Source organism: Amblyomma mixtum, chromosome 2 (genome assembly GCF_055824585.1).
Source record: "Amblyomma mixtum isolate Tamu chromosome 2, ASM5582458v1, whole genome shotgun sequence".
NCBI classification, from domain to species: domain Eukaryota; kingdom Metazoa; phylum Arthropoda; class Arachnida; order Ixodida; family Ixodidae; genus Amblyomma; species Amblyomma mixtum.
Genome location: NC_143013.1, coordinates 209,115,744 through 209,134,031, shown reverse-complemented (window position 1 = coordinate 209,134,031; position 18,288 = coordinate 209,115,744). Strand labels below are relative to the sequence as shown.

Sequence of the window (18,288 nt, the reverse complement as noted above, 5' to 3'; positions counted from 1 at the left end):
TTAAGGGAAATTTTCACACACACACACACACACGCACGCGCGCGCACACACACACACACACACACACACACACGCACGCACGCTCGCACGCACGCGCGCGCGCGCACGCACACACACACACACACACACACACACACACACACACACACACACACACACACACACACACACACACACACACACACACACACACACACACACACAGTCCACCGTGGTGGCTCAGTGGTAATGGCACTCAGCTGCTTACCCAAAAGAGGAGGGTTTGATGATCCCGGTCGCGGGGACGGAATTTCGATGGAGGCAAAATATTAGAGGCCCGTGTGTTGCTGAGAGTGCATTACTCATAATAAATAAATCTAATTATTAAATCTATTGCTCTGATGACGAGCTCAGCGAAATTATGCCATCAATACATAAACGATAGATACACAATAGTACGAGCTATGACTATTATCATGCAAAATGTAATTTTCCTAATAGCACTGCAGATTACACAATCTCTGTGTTGTACTTCGGTCTGCTTATGATGTATAATCATATGTACACTTGTGCTGCCTGTGCTGTCAGAGGGGCATAGCCTAGTCAGGCCCCATCCGGGCCTTTTGCTGTTGCCTCCTGAGCCAATTTGTAGCAAATTGTCTCAAATAAAGAAAGAAAGAAAGAAAGAAGGAAAGAAAGAAAGAAGGAAAGAAAGAAAGGAAGAAAGAAAGAAAGAAAGAAAGAAAGAAAGAAAGAAAGAAAGAAAGAAAGAAAGAAAGAAAGAAAGAAAGAAAGAAAGAAAGAAAGAAAGAAAGAAAGGAACAAAATCTCACGACTGTTCACAGCTTCATGACTTAGATGGTCCATTACATCTACAACTAGAAAGTGTCGCTTTAAAATAATCTCAATCCGTCTTTGGAACTTCAAGTGCCTTCAAGCAGTGGATTATAGTCACTCGGAGATGCTGTAAATTGACATTACATATTAAAAATAATTGTCGCTAGCAGCATTTTTAAATGGAAGTAAGAGGTATAGTTTGAAACAGCACGTGATTAGGCCTTCCCTTAATACTCCTGTATTGTACAGCTACATTTTCCGTAAATCAATCAAATTTCAAAGCAAAAAATATAAAATGTCCCTAGTTTGTTTGAAATTTTCTTGCATAGCATTTGTGTGTTTGAACAGGAAATTTTGACGTAAGTTTATCTTTAAATAATACGCACGAAATGCTTGAAGAAGTATGCAACAAGATTTTTCACTCTCAGGCATTGAAATTGCATTCGTACTTCAACATGACTGGAAAAAAGCTTTTGGCATTGTCATGCGCCATCCAAGTAAAAGTACATGTTTCTTCAATGCGTACGTTTTTTATCTGAACTTATCTTTACAACTGTTTTTAGTGAAACAAAAGACATTTCTTCTACTTCGGTAGAAAGGATGTGTCAAATTACAGTGCAGCCAAGCACTTTTGAAATGGTATGTTCTAAACGAAATTCAAATAAGGCAATGTTCAAAGAGCCAGCAAACATCCACCACTTTTATTCTCGAATATTTAACGGATGCAATATGTACAGTCTTTGTCAAAAGTTTAGAGCCCAGGGGGTTCACTTCCAAACTTTATATTGGGACTCCAGGACCATTCATGGAAATCCTACCTATTGCAGGAGGCAGTAACAGAAATCTTCTCATGTCCAGGAAATTTGGAGCGCTAGAGATCCATTATGAACGACACAGCGTGGCTCGAAAGAAAACCCCCTGGGCTCCAAACTTTTGACAAAGGCTGTACTATGCTAGAATAATGCTGAGGAGGGTGGTGCCTTTAAAGGGCAACTCCGGCGATTTTGCGATGTTCATCGATCGAAATGAAATTTTAAGACTTTATTCTTTATGGTAGTCTGATATCTCATGTAAAATTTCGCACCTGAAAGCGGCGTAGTTTTTTCGCAAGCGAGTTTTGAAGACGAGCGCTCCTCGACGCGAGCGGCACCCATTGATCGAGCAACTTCTACAGGCCACCCTGTACTGTGACGTCACTCGCTGGGCGGCGTGTCAAGCTGGTCGGGCGCGCGCTGGCGTTGGCAGTGCAGGGGAAAACTGAAAATTGATTTTGAGGAAAGGAAATGACGCAGTAACGGACACCCGAACAAACGTAATGGAGGAGTGAAAGAAGAAAGGAAGAAAGAGGTGCTGTAGTGGAGGTCTCCGGAATTATTTCGACCACCTGTGCAATTTCGCGCCACCTCAACTTGCCTGATGGGATGTGTACGCCAGAGTGATGGGTCACGGCAACTTCTGATGTGCTGTGGGCTGCACAAATTCTTCATCTGTGACAACGGGCGTGATCTACCATAGGTTTCCTAGCGATAAGAACCTTCGCGACAAATGGGTGAGCGCTGTCCGGCGTGCCAACTAGTCTTCGAGGAAGCATTCCCGCTTGTGCTCGGACCAGTTCGCGCCAGATTACTATGAAGACAGCGTGTACTTCAGAGGGAGCTTTGGACTCGCTAAGGCTTCGTTCAACCGGGGCTTGAAGGCAGATTCTGTGCCAACGTTATTCGAGTACAATCGCCCATCGCAGCGGCCAGCTGCACGAAGCGCGACCGTCAAGAGGAAGCGGACCACGGAGAGCGCGCTTAAAGTATGTTGGCGCTTAAAGTATGTTGGATTGTAGGACCACGGCCGCTCGATGCAAAGCGCAAAGCGAGGTGCGGCCAGCCACGTCGCGCCGCTGACAATGGGTGAGCATGTCCTGGCGGAGTTTACAGTCGCGGCCGCTGTTTTCGGTGGGGGCGCCACTGTTCGGGGACAGATCCCGGGAGTGGACTCCCGAAGCGCTCCTTGCTTCGTCGTGTTCGAGCGCGTTTGCGTCGTGTAAAACGGCGTTTGCCTTCCATATTCAATGCAAAATAAAAACCACTACTACTACTACTACTCACGTTCCTCATGTCTGCAGTGCTTTCTTTGGATTTTCTGCTGTGCGCGTCAGTGAGCACGTTTGCCTCGCGTCTGCGGTGCTGGATTTGGACTTTTCGTATGCGCGTGAATGAATGTTTGCCTCGTGTCTGCCGTGCACTCTTTGGGCTTTTCGTGCATGCGTGTGTGGAGGTCAGGGACGTGCATGGGGCACGATGCCGCGCATCTGCTGTGTGCCACTGTCCATCAGAAACTCTAGAAAACAGCCAACTGTGAGATATCATGAGTTTCCCTCTGAACTACAGCGTCGAGATGCGTGGCTGAAAATATCGCTCGCCAAGGACTGTCAGGGAAAGGAACAAAGTGGGCGCCAAGCGACAGGTCTCTGGCATGTTCCTTGCATTTTACAGAGAATGACAACAAAAAAATTACCGACGATTACGTTACTTCCTAATGCGAAATTTGAGCGCAGCAAATAAGCTGTTTCACCTTTTCGATAGATTGAGGCAAAGAAATCGAGCAACACATGTATGCGCTATCACAGAATTTTTTTTTTATTTTTCACACGTATTCCTTTAACAAAGACTCCACTAACAGTTCTTGACAGTCATGAAGGAAGCTTTGTGGTCGGAGAAATAGACTGATATATGTTCGACTTGGTACACCAATGCTTGATTCTCAAAGACGAGATCTATACAAGTGCCTCGCGAGGTTGTCACAGCCGTGGGACGCGTTACGAGCGAGAGGAACGGGATGTTCTCCCGCATAAGTGTTAGGAAATTGCTGTTTGTCTTTATGTCAACATTAAAGTCCCCCACTACTAACATCGGTGTGGATCGATGGACGGTTAATGCGAGTTGCAGGAAGTGCACGACGTCTTTCGTAAGTGCGGTAGGGGCGAAGTAGGCAGCTACTACCAGCAAGCCGTTGGGCAACTTTGCGGCGCACAGTTCGCCAACTTCATGTGACGTGCCAAACATTTCGACTGGTATTGCAGAGAGACCTGTGCGCAAGTAGATAGCGACTCCCGCCGCTCTGTTGTGGTCTCTGCGAGCACCACAGCAGTATAGGAAATCTATGATTTCGAGAGGCTCTTCGGGATCCATCCAGGTTTCAGCAAAGCAAAGTACAGAGGAATGGCGCAGAATGTGATCGTGGTGTACGTCCTTGGCATGTGCGGCAAGGGAGCGTACGTTAAGAATGTGGTTGTGAATGATGAATCAAGTGCTGCCAGCGAATGACGCGTCCATTGGCTGTCTGCCTGTGTTACTGATGTGTGGTGAATATGTTAAGCTTCGCCTGTAAGAGTGGAACGCGACAGCGTCTTGCAACGCTGCCAGGGAGTCCACAGAACGCCATCGCCAATTCGGCTGTACGCCTTGGTGGACGGTAAATTTATTTTTTGAGGAAAGGAAATGTATCTCTCTCGCATATCTGGGTGGACACCTGCACCTCGCCGTAAGGGAAAGGGGGAAGATGGGAGTGAACGAAGACGCCGTATTAGCTAGATGCGCCTTTGTTCATTCCAAACCATTCAGCTGGCATTACGGAGTGGCTAGCGTGCTCGTATCGCACTCCGGAGACCCTGGTTCGATTCCCCAACTCGACCAATTTCGTTCTCGGTTTTATTGATTTATGCGGTGTAACTAGAAAGGTTAATTAGGCTTTTCATATTTATATTCTTGTATTTGTATCCATCGTGTTCTCTCATTAACCTGTCAATTGTTGGAACTGTCTAGGATGTTCGACACAACGTATATGAAACGAGCAACGTCTTACTGAGTGGGGAAGTGCGTGGTGGTGGAGGGAATGCGGCTTCGTACTTATCTGTTTTTTTTTCAGTAGCGTTTCCTTCCGCGGACGCTGTTGTCGCTGCGGCGCGCGTCTTTCTTTTCTTTTCTTCTGACCTCTTCATTCTCCTCTATATTAATTAGGCTAATTGATTAATTAAGCAATTAACTAAACTCAGTCCAACTTAGTTGCAGCATCACTATACGATCCCTTTGATTGGTTGCATGGTTACTAGCCAAAGTACAATTGGCCCATTTGAAATTCGCGCACTGTGACGTCACGAGCATTTCGACCAATCGAAAAGCGTGACATTGGGGGCGGAGCTGGTTACGAGGCCGACGCCGACGCCGACGCCGACGCCGACGACGACGCGAAACCCAGGAACGGACGCCAAAGAGCTGCGCTCTAAAAGTAAGATCAAGGAAGGTTCTTCGTCTGTGAGTGGTTCCTTCCTTTCTTGTATGACCATGCAATAAAAGTGTCAAGTACTTTGTTGTTTTCTCGGCTGCAGGTGGGCTTATGAAGTTCCACAACTTCAGCTATAATTATCGTTTTTTTTTTCTTTTTTATAAATTGCAATAACTTGTGTATATAAGGGCTCAGGCTCTGCCACTCAAGCCCTATGAGGCTTTGGCAGGCCGGGTTTCTGTACATTTTTTTAATATCTGGCGCAATAAAGTATTATTATTGTTATGTTGTGTGCCAACTGTGACAGGTTCCGCTACCGCCATGCGCCGACACTGCGCTGCGCCTGACGACGACGAAGTTGCCCCGCTCTCTTGCTGCTGGCTACGCCCGTCTACGCTGCCAGATCCTGCACGGCGGTTCGGTCTCTTGAGCACGCCTAATAAACGCACCCCTACAATTGGTGGAGGTGCTGGGTACGTCCCCTACCAACCTGGAACTCCGGAGCCGTACGCTGCCGCCTGTGTCAACCATGCCAGATGAGACTGCCCCAACACCGGCGGCCAGTTCAACCACCGTAATTTGTTCTGGCGCCATCCGGCAGCGTGACCCTGCCCTCTTCAGTGGGACTGCCGACCAAGATGTTGACGACTGGTTGTCATCGTATGAGCGAGTGAGCAGCTATAACAAGTGGGATGACACTATCAAGCTGAGTAACGTCATCTTTTATCTCACGGACGTGGCGAACCTCTGGTTTCGCAACCATGAGGCGCACCTACCCACTTGGCCCGTATTTAAGAAGAGCTTTGCGGAAGTGTTCGGCCGCCCTGCGGTGCGCAAGCTCCGTGCCGAACAGCGCTTACGGGACCACGCTCAACACACCGACGAGACCTTCACAAGTTACATTGAGGACATCGTTGACCTCTGCAAACGTGTCAACGCCGCCATGCCAGAAGCGGACAAGATCCACCATATCCTCAAAGGCATCGCTGACGACGCATTTCAGATGCTCCTCGCGAAAAATCCCACCACCGTCAGTGAGGTTATTAAGCTTTGCCAGAGCTACGACGAGCTCCGCAAGCAGCGCGCTTCTACACGGCGTGCCGGTGTCTGCGAGGAAGCCCTCTCCACACTGGCCCTGGGCGGTACTACTCCTGAGGACTCCCCTCTTGTCAACCAAATCAAAGCCTTCGTTCGTGAAGAGGTCGCTCGCCAGCTGTCCCTCATATCCCATTTTCAAGACCCCGCCCGCCAAGTTCCTGACTCGACCCCGTCTTTGGCTCCTACCATTCGCCGTGTCGTGCAAGACCAAGTCGCTGATCTGCTACCGTCCAGCCCTGTGCCCGCGCCTGTGACAGCACCCCTGACGTACGCCCAAGCGGTGGCCAGGCCACGACATACGCCGGCACCCGATTCCTACCAGGCCGCCCCTTCTTTCCGTCCTCCGCCGCCGTCTGAGCCCCCGTCTCAAGCTCCGTTCTCAAGGGTTCGCCCACATCCTACCAATCCCTGGCGTACTGCGGACAACCGACCCATCTGTTACGCCTGTGGTCTGCCCGGCCATGTCGCGCGGCTTTGGCGCCAGCGCCTTCCGCCTTCTCGACCTGATCTGCGCTCCTACCCGTACGATGCCGAACTATCCTCGCCGAGAAGGCCACCTGGTCCCCCCTTTGTTTCCCCTGATCGCCAAATTTACACCACTCGCCGATCGCCTTCCCCTCGACGCCGGTCCCCTTCTCCGATGCTGCGACGTTCAAGCTCCGCGCTTGAGGGAAACTAACAGCCGCAGTTCCGGGGGCAAGAACTGCGCTTGTTTCGAACTCCTCAAGTCCTCCGTGTCGTCCCGCTAATGTCATCGTAGTGTTCGTGGAAGGTGCCAAGGTTCTCGCCCTCGTCGACACGGGCGCTGCAGTATCTGTCATAAGTGAAGCTCTCTGCCGCCGACTCCGCAAAGTGACTACCCCACTTTCTGACTTTTCGCTTCGCACCGCCTCATCACAACGCATTCATCCCTCAGCCGCATGTACGGCCCGTGTCCTCATTCAAGATGTTTTGTACACCATCGAGTTTATTGTGCTGTCTCACTGCTCACACGACATCATCCTGGGATGTGACTTCCTTTCGACTCATCGTGCCGTTATTGACTGCGCTCGAGCTGAAATCGCCTTTTCTCCGCTGTGTGACGCTCCCTTTTGCGACGTACCTACGCAGTCTGCCAAACTTGTGGTCGCGACTGATACCGACATTCCTCCGTTTTCTGCTGCCCTCGTGCCGCTCTCCTGTGTCGGCGTCCCTCATTCAACTGTTTTCTTCACGCCTTCCGAAACCGCTTCCCGCCATCCCTGCCTCCTGCTTCCCTTTGCTGTTCTGACGATCGACCATGGACAAAGTGCAATTTACGTCTCGAACCCATCTTCGTGCCCGTCAGCAGTGCTCCGAGGTGAATGCCTCGGGCGTATTGAAGAACTTCATTCCTGCCTTCCCTACCCTATTCTTGATACCACCGCTTCCTTCGATGTCGATGTGCTCAGCTCTTGTGATGTTAAGAATGATCCACCGCCCTCCGACGTCTTCCACCGTGCCATTGACGCCGACCTTCCACCCGCGCTACGTGATCAACTCATCGCCCTCCTCCAGCGCTTCAGTTCTTCTTTCGATCTTCCTCAGACTGCCTTGGGCCGTACGTCTGTCGTTGCGCACACCATCGACACCGGTACACACGCCCCTCTTCGCCAGCGCCCCTATCGTGTCTCGGCTTCTGAGCGCCGCGTCATTTCTGATCACGTGGACGACATGCTCCGTCGGGGTGTCATACAGCCCTCCCACAGTCCCTGGGCGTCTCCTGTTGTGTTGGTAAAAAAGAAAGATGGTTCCATCAGGTTCTGTGTTGATTACCGCCGGCTCAACAACATCACACGCAAGGACGTCTATCCCCTGCCACGAATCGATGACGCCCTGGACTGCTTGCAGGGAGCTGAGTATTTTTCCTCGCTGGATTTGAGGTCAGGCTACTGGCAGGTGCCCATGGCTGACGCTGATCGCTCAAAAACTGCCTTCATAACACCTGACGGCTTATATGAGTTCAACGTCATGCTGTTTGGCCTTTGCAACGCCCCGGCAACTTTCGAACGCCTGATGGACACTATCCTTAGTGGACTCAAGTGGGAGAGTTGTCTTTGCTATCTCGATGACATCGTCATCTTTTCTGCGGACTTTCCTTCTCATCTCATCCGCCTCGAGCGCGTTCTGACTTGTCTTACTGACGCTGGGCTCCAGATGAATTTGAAAAAGTGCCGCTTTGCTGCCCGACAACTCACCATTTTAGGACATGTAGTCTCTAAAGACGGCATTCTTCCGGACCCAGCCAAACTTCGTGCAGTTGCCGAATTTCCGAAGCCCACCTCACTGAAGCAGCTCCGTAGCTTCGTTGGCCTTTGCTCTTACTTCCGTCGCTTCATCTTGAATTTCGCCACGATCATCGCTCCTCTGACCGAGCTACTCGCAGGCAGCTCCAACCTCTCCGCTTGGACGCCTGCTTGCGATGACGCCTTCGACACCTTGCGCCGCCTTTTGGTTTCGCCTCCCATCCTGCGCCACTTTGACCCGACTGCGCCTACTGAGATCCACACTGACGCCAGCGGTATTGGACTGGGTGCCGTTCTCACTCAACGCAAACCTGGCTTCCGTGAATATGTGGTCGCCTACGCCAGTCGGACCTTGAGCAAAGCGGAGGCCAACTATTCTGTTACCGAACGAGAATGTTTGGCCATCATTTGGGCCACTGGAAAATTTCGTCCCTATGTCTACGGTCGCCCGTTCTGTATAGTAACCGACCACTATGCCCTGTGCTGGCTGGCCTCTCTCAAAGACCCGTCAGGCCGCCTAGCTCGCTGGGCTCTGCGATTGCAGGAGTATGACATTCATGTCATTTACCGCTCTGGCCTCAAGCATAATGACGCGGACGCTCTTTCCCGCTCGCCGCTACCTAGTGCTTCATCGCCTGCTCCTGTGTCTGCTTACGACTTGTCCTTGCTTGCCACTGCCGACATGTCCACCGAGCAGCGGAAAGACCCTTGGATCGCCAGTCTTATTAACTTCCTTTCGAGTCCTATGACTGATAATTCATCCCGTTCCCTCTTACGTCAAGCCCGTCACTTTTCTATTCGGGACGGTCTCCTCTATCGTCGCAATTGATTGATTGATTGAAAACATCTTTATTTATTCAGTATTTTCAGAACATGTGGGTGGGCCGCCTAGTCCGGTAGTCCATTGGCTGCTGCTGCTGCGGTGGCCCTCCCCACCAGCCAGTGCTGACGGTCAGGATCATCGCTGAGCAGAATAGCCTCCCACTGCTCCTCCGAGGGGTGAGGAATGGGGTCAAGTAAGGGATTAAATTGGCATGCCCACACCATATGGTAGAGGTTAGCTACCTCTCCACAGTGTGGGCACTGCGGAGAGTATAGTGTAGGGTACCACAGGTGTAATTTAGCTGGTGTTGGGTATGTGTTGGTTTGTAGTCTCCTAAGGGTGTTCTCTTCTAACTTATTGAGGGATTTGTGTGGTGTTGGGTACTCCTTTCTGGCTGTTCTGTACGGCGCGAGATTGTCAGTATACACTGCTAAACCTATCAGGTCACGGCACCCTTCATGGTCATCAGGGGGAGACGCCCGGTATAGAAGAGCTCGGGCATGCCTGTGAGCGGCTTCGTTTCCTCCTGGTAGTTCCAGGTGACCGGGAAACCAGATGATTGAGGCTTGGTTGGGTGGATGCTTAGTCAGCAATGACAACCCTGACTTATGAATTAATCCGGAATTGAAGTTGCGACAGGCGTTCTGGGAATCAGTGAGCACAACGGCGTTGGGGTTATATGCTACAGCTAATGCAATAGCTGCCTCCTCTGCGTGAGTGGGGTTAGATGTTCGACGGACCTGTTCGACGGACGCAAATGGCTCCTAGTGATCCCCCGCCATCTACGCACCGACATTTGCGCCGTTTTCCATGCAGACCCCCAGTGTGCACACGGCGGCGTGTTGAAAACCTATACGCGTCTGCGTCTCCGATTCTACTGGCGTGGCATGTACCGCTTTGTTCGCCACTTTGTGCGATCTTGCCCATCCTGTCAACGGCGTAAATGTCCGCCTCACACCTCGCCTGCTCCACTGCAGCCGTTACCCTGCCCTGCCCGCCCGTTTGACCGCGTTGGCACAGACCTCTACGGCCCCCTCCCTCCCACTCCCGCTGGTCACCGCTGGATTATCGTGGCCGTGGATCATCTCACACGTTATGCTGAAACGTCTCCATTGCCATCTGCCTCCGCCCGTGACGTGGCTTCCTTTCTTCTAAAGAACCTGATTCTTCGCCATGGTGCTCCTCAAGAACTGCTCAGCGACCGTGGACGCGTATTCCTTTCTGACGCTCTTGAGGCCCTCCTCAAGGAATGCCGCATTATCCATCGAACCGCTTCGTCTTACCACCCTCAGACCAACGGCCTGACCGAGCGTTTCAACCGAACCCTCAGTGACATGCTGTCCATGTACGTCGACGCCAACCACTCCAACTGGGACCAAGTTCTTCCCTTCGTCACCTACGCATATAATACTGCGACACAAACCACCACTGGATTCTCTCCCTTCTTTCTTCTGTACGGCCGCGAGCCCCCCTGCACGATGGATACTCTTCTTCGCTACCGACCCGACATTTCCGAGTCCACGCCACTGTCCGACGCTGCCAGGTACGCCGAAGAATGCCGTCAGCTTGCTCGCTCGTTTACCACGTAGACCCAGTGGCAGCAAAAACATGACCGCGACACTTCCGCGGCCTCTACCTCCTACACTGCCGACTCCCTTGTGTGGCTCTGGGTGCCTCCCACAACTCCCGGCCTTTCGCGGAAACTGCTGCATCGGTATCATGGTCCCTACCGGGTTCTCAAGCAAACATCTCCGGTCAATTATATTGTTGAGCCTGTTGCACCCGCTGCGGACTTGCGTCGCCGTGGCCGCGAAACCGTCCACGTCGACAGACTGAAGCCGTACTACGACCCCTCTGTTCTTCCTTCCCCTTAAGACGCCAGGATGGCTCCTTTTCACCCGGGGGAAACTGTTGTGTGCCAACTGTGACAGGTTCCGCTACCGCCATGCGCCGACACTGCGCTGCGCCTGACGACGACGAAGTTGCCCCGCTCTCTTGGTGCTGGCTACGCCCGTCTACGCTGCCAGATCCTGCACGGCGGTTCGGTCTCTTGAGGACGCCTAATAAACGCACCCCTACAGTTATTATTATTAAGACCCAAAATTCGACGTGACACGAAGCGGAAATTTATTGCGTGTGACCAGCTGTGCGTGTCCGTCTCATTCACGGTCTACATGGGGTAGCGAGAAGTGAATAAAAATCAGGGAGCACTTTGACGATCTAAAGTGCGAAGAGGCGAAAGCCTTTAACCGCCTCTGTCGGTGCCCTTTGCTTGGCGACTGTTGAAGATCGTTTGGCGACTCTTGAACGCTTCCGTACGGCATCGCGAGCGCGTTTCGTAGCGGGCGACATTGGAGCGCGCGCGGGCTGCATCCTTCTTCGATCAACGTTCAGAGAGCACCTGAGAGAGCTCTGGGTGATACGACCATTGTGCAAACTTTTGACGTCAGTGTACATGCGCCGTTGTTAAACCACCTGAGGATTGCGCATGGGGCACTGCGCATGCGCAGTGTGCGCGTTTAGTGGGTATCATTAACTAATCATCATTACTGTTCGTACATCTAGTACTACAGCATTAACTATCATTACTGACTTTTCAAGTAACCATTAATGACAGCTGCCGCGGACGCATGGACGGACGGACACGCTGGCGAGTCATGAGCCATAAAAGGCTTACGCCTTAAAAGTAGATCGAAAGCTTCAGAAGCATTAATGCAACATCCTGAGGTACAGCCGCTCGCCCAGTCGTGCAGGCATAGACTTCCTACCTGCCGCGGTGATTGTGACATAATCGGCGTTTTCAATGACTACTTAAAAATGCAGTCTTTAATGAGCAACTAGAAAGCGCACTGTTTGAGTGAGCAACGACGCAGCTGGCGCGGCGTTTCCCTGCGAGTAGAAGTCCCCGAGCAGTGGCGCCGCGGCGGGCGCACGGAGAACTAGGCCCAAGACGCCGTTTCTGTGCGACGTGACGGGCCGCACCTCGCTTTGCGCTTTGTATCTAGCGGCCGTGGTAGGACTGTAGCTGGCGTGAATTCACTTCCAAAAGCTCGCCGTCGAGACAAAGCTTCGCAAAGAGAGGACTTTTGGTTATGCATTCCCCTGTAAGGACGTTGTGCACCGCGGCAACGTTTCGGCAGCAGATTCTTTCATCAGGCTGGGTCGGCCGGCACTCGCCACACGAACAGCTATCAGCGGGAGCATCACGTTAACTTTTGTTTTGACTACTGTGTCAGAAATGCATGCACGAGAAATGACTCAAATACTTACTTCTCCGAGTTCAGACCGTCTCCATGCTGCAGGTGACGTGGCCTGTGGTGTGTCTCGGCTAGCTCGCGCGGCGGTGGATCATAGCTGAAAGGCGACTCGTCCAGTCCGAAATCGTCGAATGAGTCGTCTTCTAAAGACTCGCTGGTATAGGAAAAGCTGTTCTCCGCGCTTCAGCCATGTCGACAGCGCGGCTCCGAACTTCGCAGCGCGGCGAACCCGCTAATGACGTCACAGTCAGTACCGCACGAAGGCACCTTTCCGGTTTCGGTTTTGCGGTTTCGGTTTCGAATTTTGCGTTTTTTGCTGTTTAAAAATTATTTTGGGGTTGCTTTTGAAAACCGTGTATCGTACACATTACAGGAGGTTCTTAGGAACACAAAACAGCCATTAACTTAAAATGGCTGAAAAATCACCGGAGTTGCCCTTTTAAGCCTTTTTGTTCAGTGCTCTCTTTTTATATAGCCGGACAATGACTTCTTCGTGAGCTTTTATGTGCAACCTCCAAGATCTACAAAAAAGTCGAGTGCAAGGAAGATACGCGTTTTGTTTGTCTTGACAGATTTTCCTCATTCTTGGAATATCAGAAAAATGATATATGATCGCACACAGTGCACGAGGTTATAAAAAGGAGGATCAAACTGAGAAAACTTTTGTGGTATTGAAGAAAAAAGAATTTTTGTTGTGCTTCCGGCGCGCTTTTCATACAGTGCACTTGAGTCTCTGGACTTTTGATTTTGGCAGGCTGCAATGTTTTATCGTATGTTAAACTCAAAAGATCTCAGGTAGGGGATTCTTACACGCAGCCACGTGATTTTTTCAGTAAATGCTGTCCTAATAGTCACGTACCAGGAGTGAATTATGGTGGTGTTTCTGGAAAAGTTCTATTAATGTTGCTGTAATAAAAAGGAAATCATGGTTTGCCGTGCTTTTTCTTCAAAGGCTTGCACTTTCTACAACAGTTTTGGCTCTCTCATCAGAAATCTTTACTACAACAGCACCGTGGAGGCTGCTATAGGTTTATACGAAAATGGCAACAATCTCGTGTATACTTTCGAAGCAGAGCAATCTTTACGCGCAAAGGTAAGTGTTTACGAAGCCTTAAAAACGGTAACAAAGTCTGGATAGCGCGATAGCATCGAAGGCTCAACTTTAGAAAATGACCAAATAGAATCAGATAAAGAATATTAAAATGCACACCCGAGCTTTATTACATAACCCCTGCATATTTCGCATCCTTTTATTTCGGCCCCGCCGCGGCGGCTCAGTGGTTACGGTGCTCGGCTGCTGATCCGAAAGACGCGGGTTCGATTCCGGCCGCGGCGGCCGAATTTCGATGGAGGCGAAATTCTTAGGGCTGTGTACTGTGCGATGTCAGCGCACGTTGAAGAACCCCGGGTGGTCGAAATTTTCGGACCGCTTCACTACGGCGTCCCTCATAGCCCGAGTCACTTCAGGACGTTAAACCCCAATAAACCTAAAGCTATTTAGTTTCGTTTGAAGTAAGTAATTCTCGTTTGTGGACGAGCCTTCCTGTTGATGAGCGCTTTTGTTGCGAGCCATTTCGCGGAGCTGACGAAAGGCCATACTGCGCATGCGCGAGGAGCAGTGACGTCACTCGGCGCGCAGCTGGCGCTCCGCCGCCGTACGTCGCTGCGCGGGTGACTCAGAGGTGCCGCGGCCGCGCACGCCAGTTTCGCATGTGCAGGAGCGGAGCATAGCTAGCGTGCCGGGGCCGCCGGCGCTGCGGCGCGCTCTCTATCGCCTATCTCTCTCTCCTCGTTGCTTTCGCAATCCTCCAGGTTCAACCAGAGCTAAACCACTGCATATTTTGTTTTCTGCTAGACGGCAGTGGCCTCCAAAATATTTCAATGTAGGTTTATTGTACTCCTGCATTTGGTGTCCCGAGTAATAGTCCGATATAGGGATTAAAATAAATGAACAGAAACAAGAAGGTCATGTTTTGCTCACAGATCCCTGTTAAAAAATTCAGGGGGCACTATGGCTCTCTAAAGTGTGGCAAGGCGAAAGCGTTTCCTGGCGCACTGTTTGTTTTTATTTGTTTATTATTTTTCATATTTTGTTTTTGCTCTTCTTATTTTTATTGTTTTTATTTTTATTTCTTATTATTATTATTTTGTTTTTATTTTTGTTTGTTTTTTATTTTTCCTTTCCTTCACTTTATTCCTTTTATTTTATTTATGAAACCCATGCATTCACTAGATGCGCCTTTATTCATGCTCCAACCTTGAGCCTTCGGGGCGGAGTGGTAGTGTCTCCGCTTCAAATGCCAAAGGCTCTGGTTCGATTCCCACCCTCAGCGCAGTTTCTTTTTAAGCAGTGACGCCGACAGGCGGGCAAATCTGCCGACGCGTCTGTCAACACGGCTGCCGACAGCGTCTGCTAACGACAGTATGAGGCATTAAAGGCTTTCGCCTTAAAAAAACTGAACAGTTCTCGTTGATTGTCAAGAATGGCTAAACGTTCCGAGCGCACGTATTTGGCACCAGACCACGTCGGTTCTTCAGACGTTTTGTTTCGCTGCTGCCCCCTTTATGGAAATACCTCCTTGCTGATAGGAGCGGTCTCAGTTTTGTATGAAGTAGGCATAATTTCCTCAAGTTCAGTAAAATCTTCCGCCCTCCCAAGCATTGATGCAAATGCTTCTGGTGCAACTCATTCCTTCTTTCCCTTCTGCTTTATGCCGTACCTCGCGCTATCATTTTCTCTTCTCCCTAACGCAGAAGAGCAAAGACGGGCTCGAGTGCGCTTGGCTGTTGCTGCCAGTTTATTTGGTATCAATCGCTACCCAATACTTTTCACGACCGCTCATAACCAACGCATCCCACAAATGCCTTCAGCTATGGGGCACACGCATGAGGCGCAAAAAGAGCCAAGACGAAAGCTACACTGAGAACAGAGCGGCAAGCGATGTAAAGGGTATTTGATAGGGTTAGCCCCCAGGGAGAGACAGCAAGAGAAAAGCGCGGATTTTTAAACCCGGTTGACTGCAATCAAGCGGAGGAATCCAGCTAAGGCAAGGCAAGCAGTATAGACAGGCGAAAACAGGTAAATCACATCAAATAGAGATGGAGCGTAGCTGGTAGCTTTCGAATCTAACGGAACTCCTAACCTCTAGGAGCTCTGTGCCATTCCTTTATTCCAGCAAGATGTGATATCGAATTGTTCTATTTTTTGCGCGGCCCAGATGTGCGCCTTTAAAGAAACGTACCCATGGATGAAGTTTGGTGTGGCGATCTACGATACCGAGTTAGACGCTAGGATTGGGGATGAGAGACCTACCTGCATTAACATTGTAAGTAGCTTCGGCGGTATATGCTCTGATTCTAAACTTTATTTTTAATACTTGATGTTAAATTTTATGCAGTTGTTTGATCTACATAGTAGATATTAAAACCTGCCTTCTCTACCTATTCGGTAAGCAGTAGCGCCTGCGCTGAAAAAAGAACAGACGCCATTGACTGCTTTATGCTTGCTCAATAAGAAAAATTGAAAGCAGCTAGTCGATTAAAACTTGAATTCTCGAAGGCAAAATAACAAACACACACCAGGAGGTTTTTTCTCCGCTCGAGAGTCTTGGGGTCTTAAACATGCGGTGTGGGACCGAAACAGAGGACGGTGGCCTTATCACGCATGAACAGATGAGCATAGCGGTGGCGTGCAGCAACAGCAGTAGGGTTCTTGTCGTACGGTGGCAAGAAGTTTTGTGCAGTAGCGCCGGATATTAACAGCGACAGCCAAAATCAGCGTTCTGGACCCTCGGCCCACTGTTTACTGCAGTGTGTCGGTGGAGATTTCATGCCTACACATGTTGAACAAGCCATTCTCTGTACAGAGAGACGGGCAAAGTTTATGTTTGTACCTACGGGACAAATGATTTAAGTACATTGTGTTGATCGAAATTATTCTATAAAGGCTGGCTGCTGCAGCCGATCCGCACAACGGGCGAGTACCCACCGCTGATAAAATAGGTACAAGCTTTCCCGTGGCCTTGTGCTCGGCTTATGAGGGGTGAAAAACTTTTGGAATTAGTCTCTGACCACACCTTGTGTAATGAAGACTGCTTTGTGCCGGGGCAGTCTTTTGCCTAAGCTGCTCTCGCGTCATTAAAATCTATCGTGATAATCATGAACATCATCAGCCATCTTGTAACGTATAACAAGTGAGCTACGATGTGGCAGCTGTTTCCATGCAGGGTTTGTGAGGATTTATGGCAGTTTGTGAATGGTGCTCATGAATTCATGAAAGTACTGAAACGCATTTTTTTTTCAAAACGCAGATGAACCTCGACGAGGGATACCAGCGAGTGTATATGATCCGGCAGCTGCAGAGGACCCTTCATATGTCCGTGCCAACATGGTCGAAAGAAAACAGGGCGAACTGCAGCTCTTTCCCCATTAACATAATTCGGGAAGGGTACACTGTTTAGGGTCTACGAAGTCCGTAGGACTTTCTTGGAGTCTTCGCTCCAAAACTCGTTGGATGATTCTTCTACTACTGTTTCCTCTAGAGCGTGAACACTGCACGTGGATTCTAAGCAGAGTAACGCTATCTCCCCATTTACACGAATGGAAATGTAAAACAAAAAGAAAAATTGGAGGTTCAGATTTTTGCTTGTGGATTGCAAATACCTCGTTATGTTTTCATTTTTTAATGGCATAAGCGGTGGAGACTGAGAAATAATCGTTTACGTTTTCGTGGACACTGACCGCGCAAATCAATGATTTACGGTCGACGCGCTCCGTTTTAGAAGTGGCGCTTTTTACTTTTGCTCGACAAGCATGGGCGCACGATGACATACGCTGATTAAAAATATCGCACATCGCTGTGTCAAAAGAACCCCGGCGCTATGGGGTACTCTGTAGCCACGTGCTCTGCAGTGGTTTCAGTCCCGGCGGGAGCGATTAATAAATGCACCGTTTTTCACTTCTTAGTCATAAAGATACCGAAATCATGGTTTCAAAGCGGCACATACCGTTTTAATTCTCCTGCTCTGGATAACTGTCATTGCTGAATAAAATTTTTCATCCTCCGATTTTATACTGGTCGCCAATAAAGGCAGCATATGCGTAACGTGACCCTTGAAATCCGGTCTAAAAGCGCTGTTTTTTCGTCATTTCGGTAAAAAACTCCCTTTTGTATGTCACGGTCGCCTTGTAGGTTTATCTGATTCTCTTCAGGTAGGTTCATTTTTAAATAATGGCATTTTCATGTAATACCAATAAGGAACGTTTGCTCTATAATATATACTTGTATTGCGTTCGAATGACCTTTGGACGAGTTTTTAAAATGAATTTCAATTTGCACTGAGCAGGGTGCCTCTTTTCTCTCAATCGGCACAACCAACGATCTGTAAGAGCGAACTCACCAGAGCGGGCCACATCTAACGCAGCACGTGGTCACGCCGCAGCCGCATCGCTTTGATTCCGACCCTTACGTCCCGGATTTGCGTCCTGTATCTCATCATCATCATCAGCCTGACTACACCCACTGCAGGGCAAAGGCCTCTCCCATGTCTCCAATTAACCCTGTCCTTTGCTAGTTGCCGCCACTGTATCCCCGCAAACTTCTTAATCTCATCCGCCCACCTAACTCTCTGCCGTCCCCTGCTACGTTTGCTTTCTCTTGGAATCCAGTCCGTTACCCTTAAGGACCAGCGGTTATATTGCCTTCGCATTACATGCCCTGCCCAAGCCCATTTCTTCCTGTTGAGCTCAACTAGGA

At 49.8% G+C, this 18,288-nt stretch overlaps 1 protein-coding gene across 20 annotated transcripts in view; it reads left to right on the top strand.

Annotated features, from left to right (window-relative positions):
- Positions 1 to 17,599, top strand: part of LOC149362430 (uncharacterized) — a 131,004-nt gene extending 113,405 nt beyond the window's left edge. For 19 of the 20 annotated variants that reach the window (XM_089573013.1, XM_089573014.1, XM_089573030.1 and 16 more), the window contains 3 exons: positions 13,486 to 13,626; positions 15,752 to 15,859; positions 16,844 to 17,599. In XM_089573013.1, the coding sequence (XP_089429139.1) occupies positions 13,486 to 13,626; positions 15,752 to 15,859; positions 16,844 to 16,993 (399 nt within the window). In that variant the 3' untranslated portion in view covers positions 16,994 to 17,599. The remainder of the gene's footprint in view (positions 1 to 13,485; positions 13,627 to 15,751; positions 15,860 to 16,843) is intronic. The other variant, XM_089573023.1, reaches the window with a different exon arrangement.
- Positions 17,600 to 18,288: the final 689 nt, after the last annotated feature.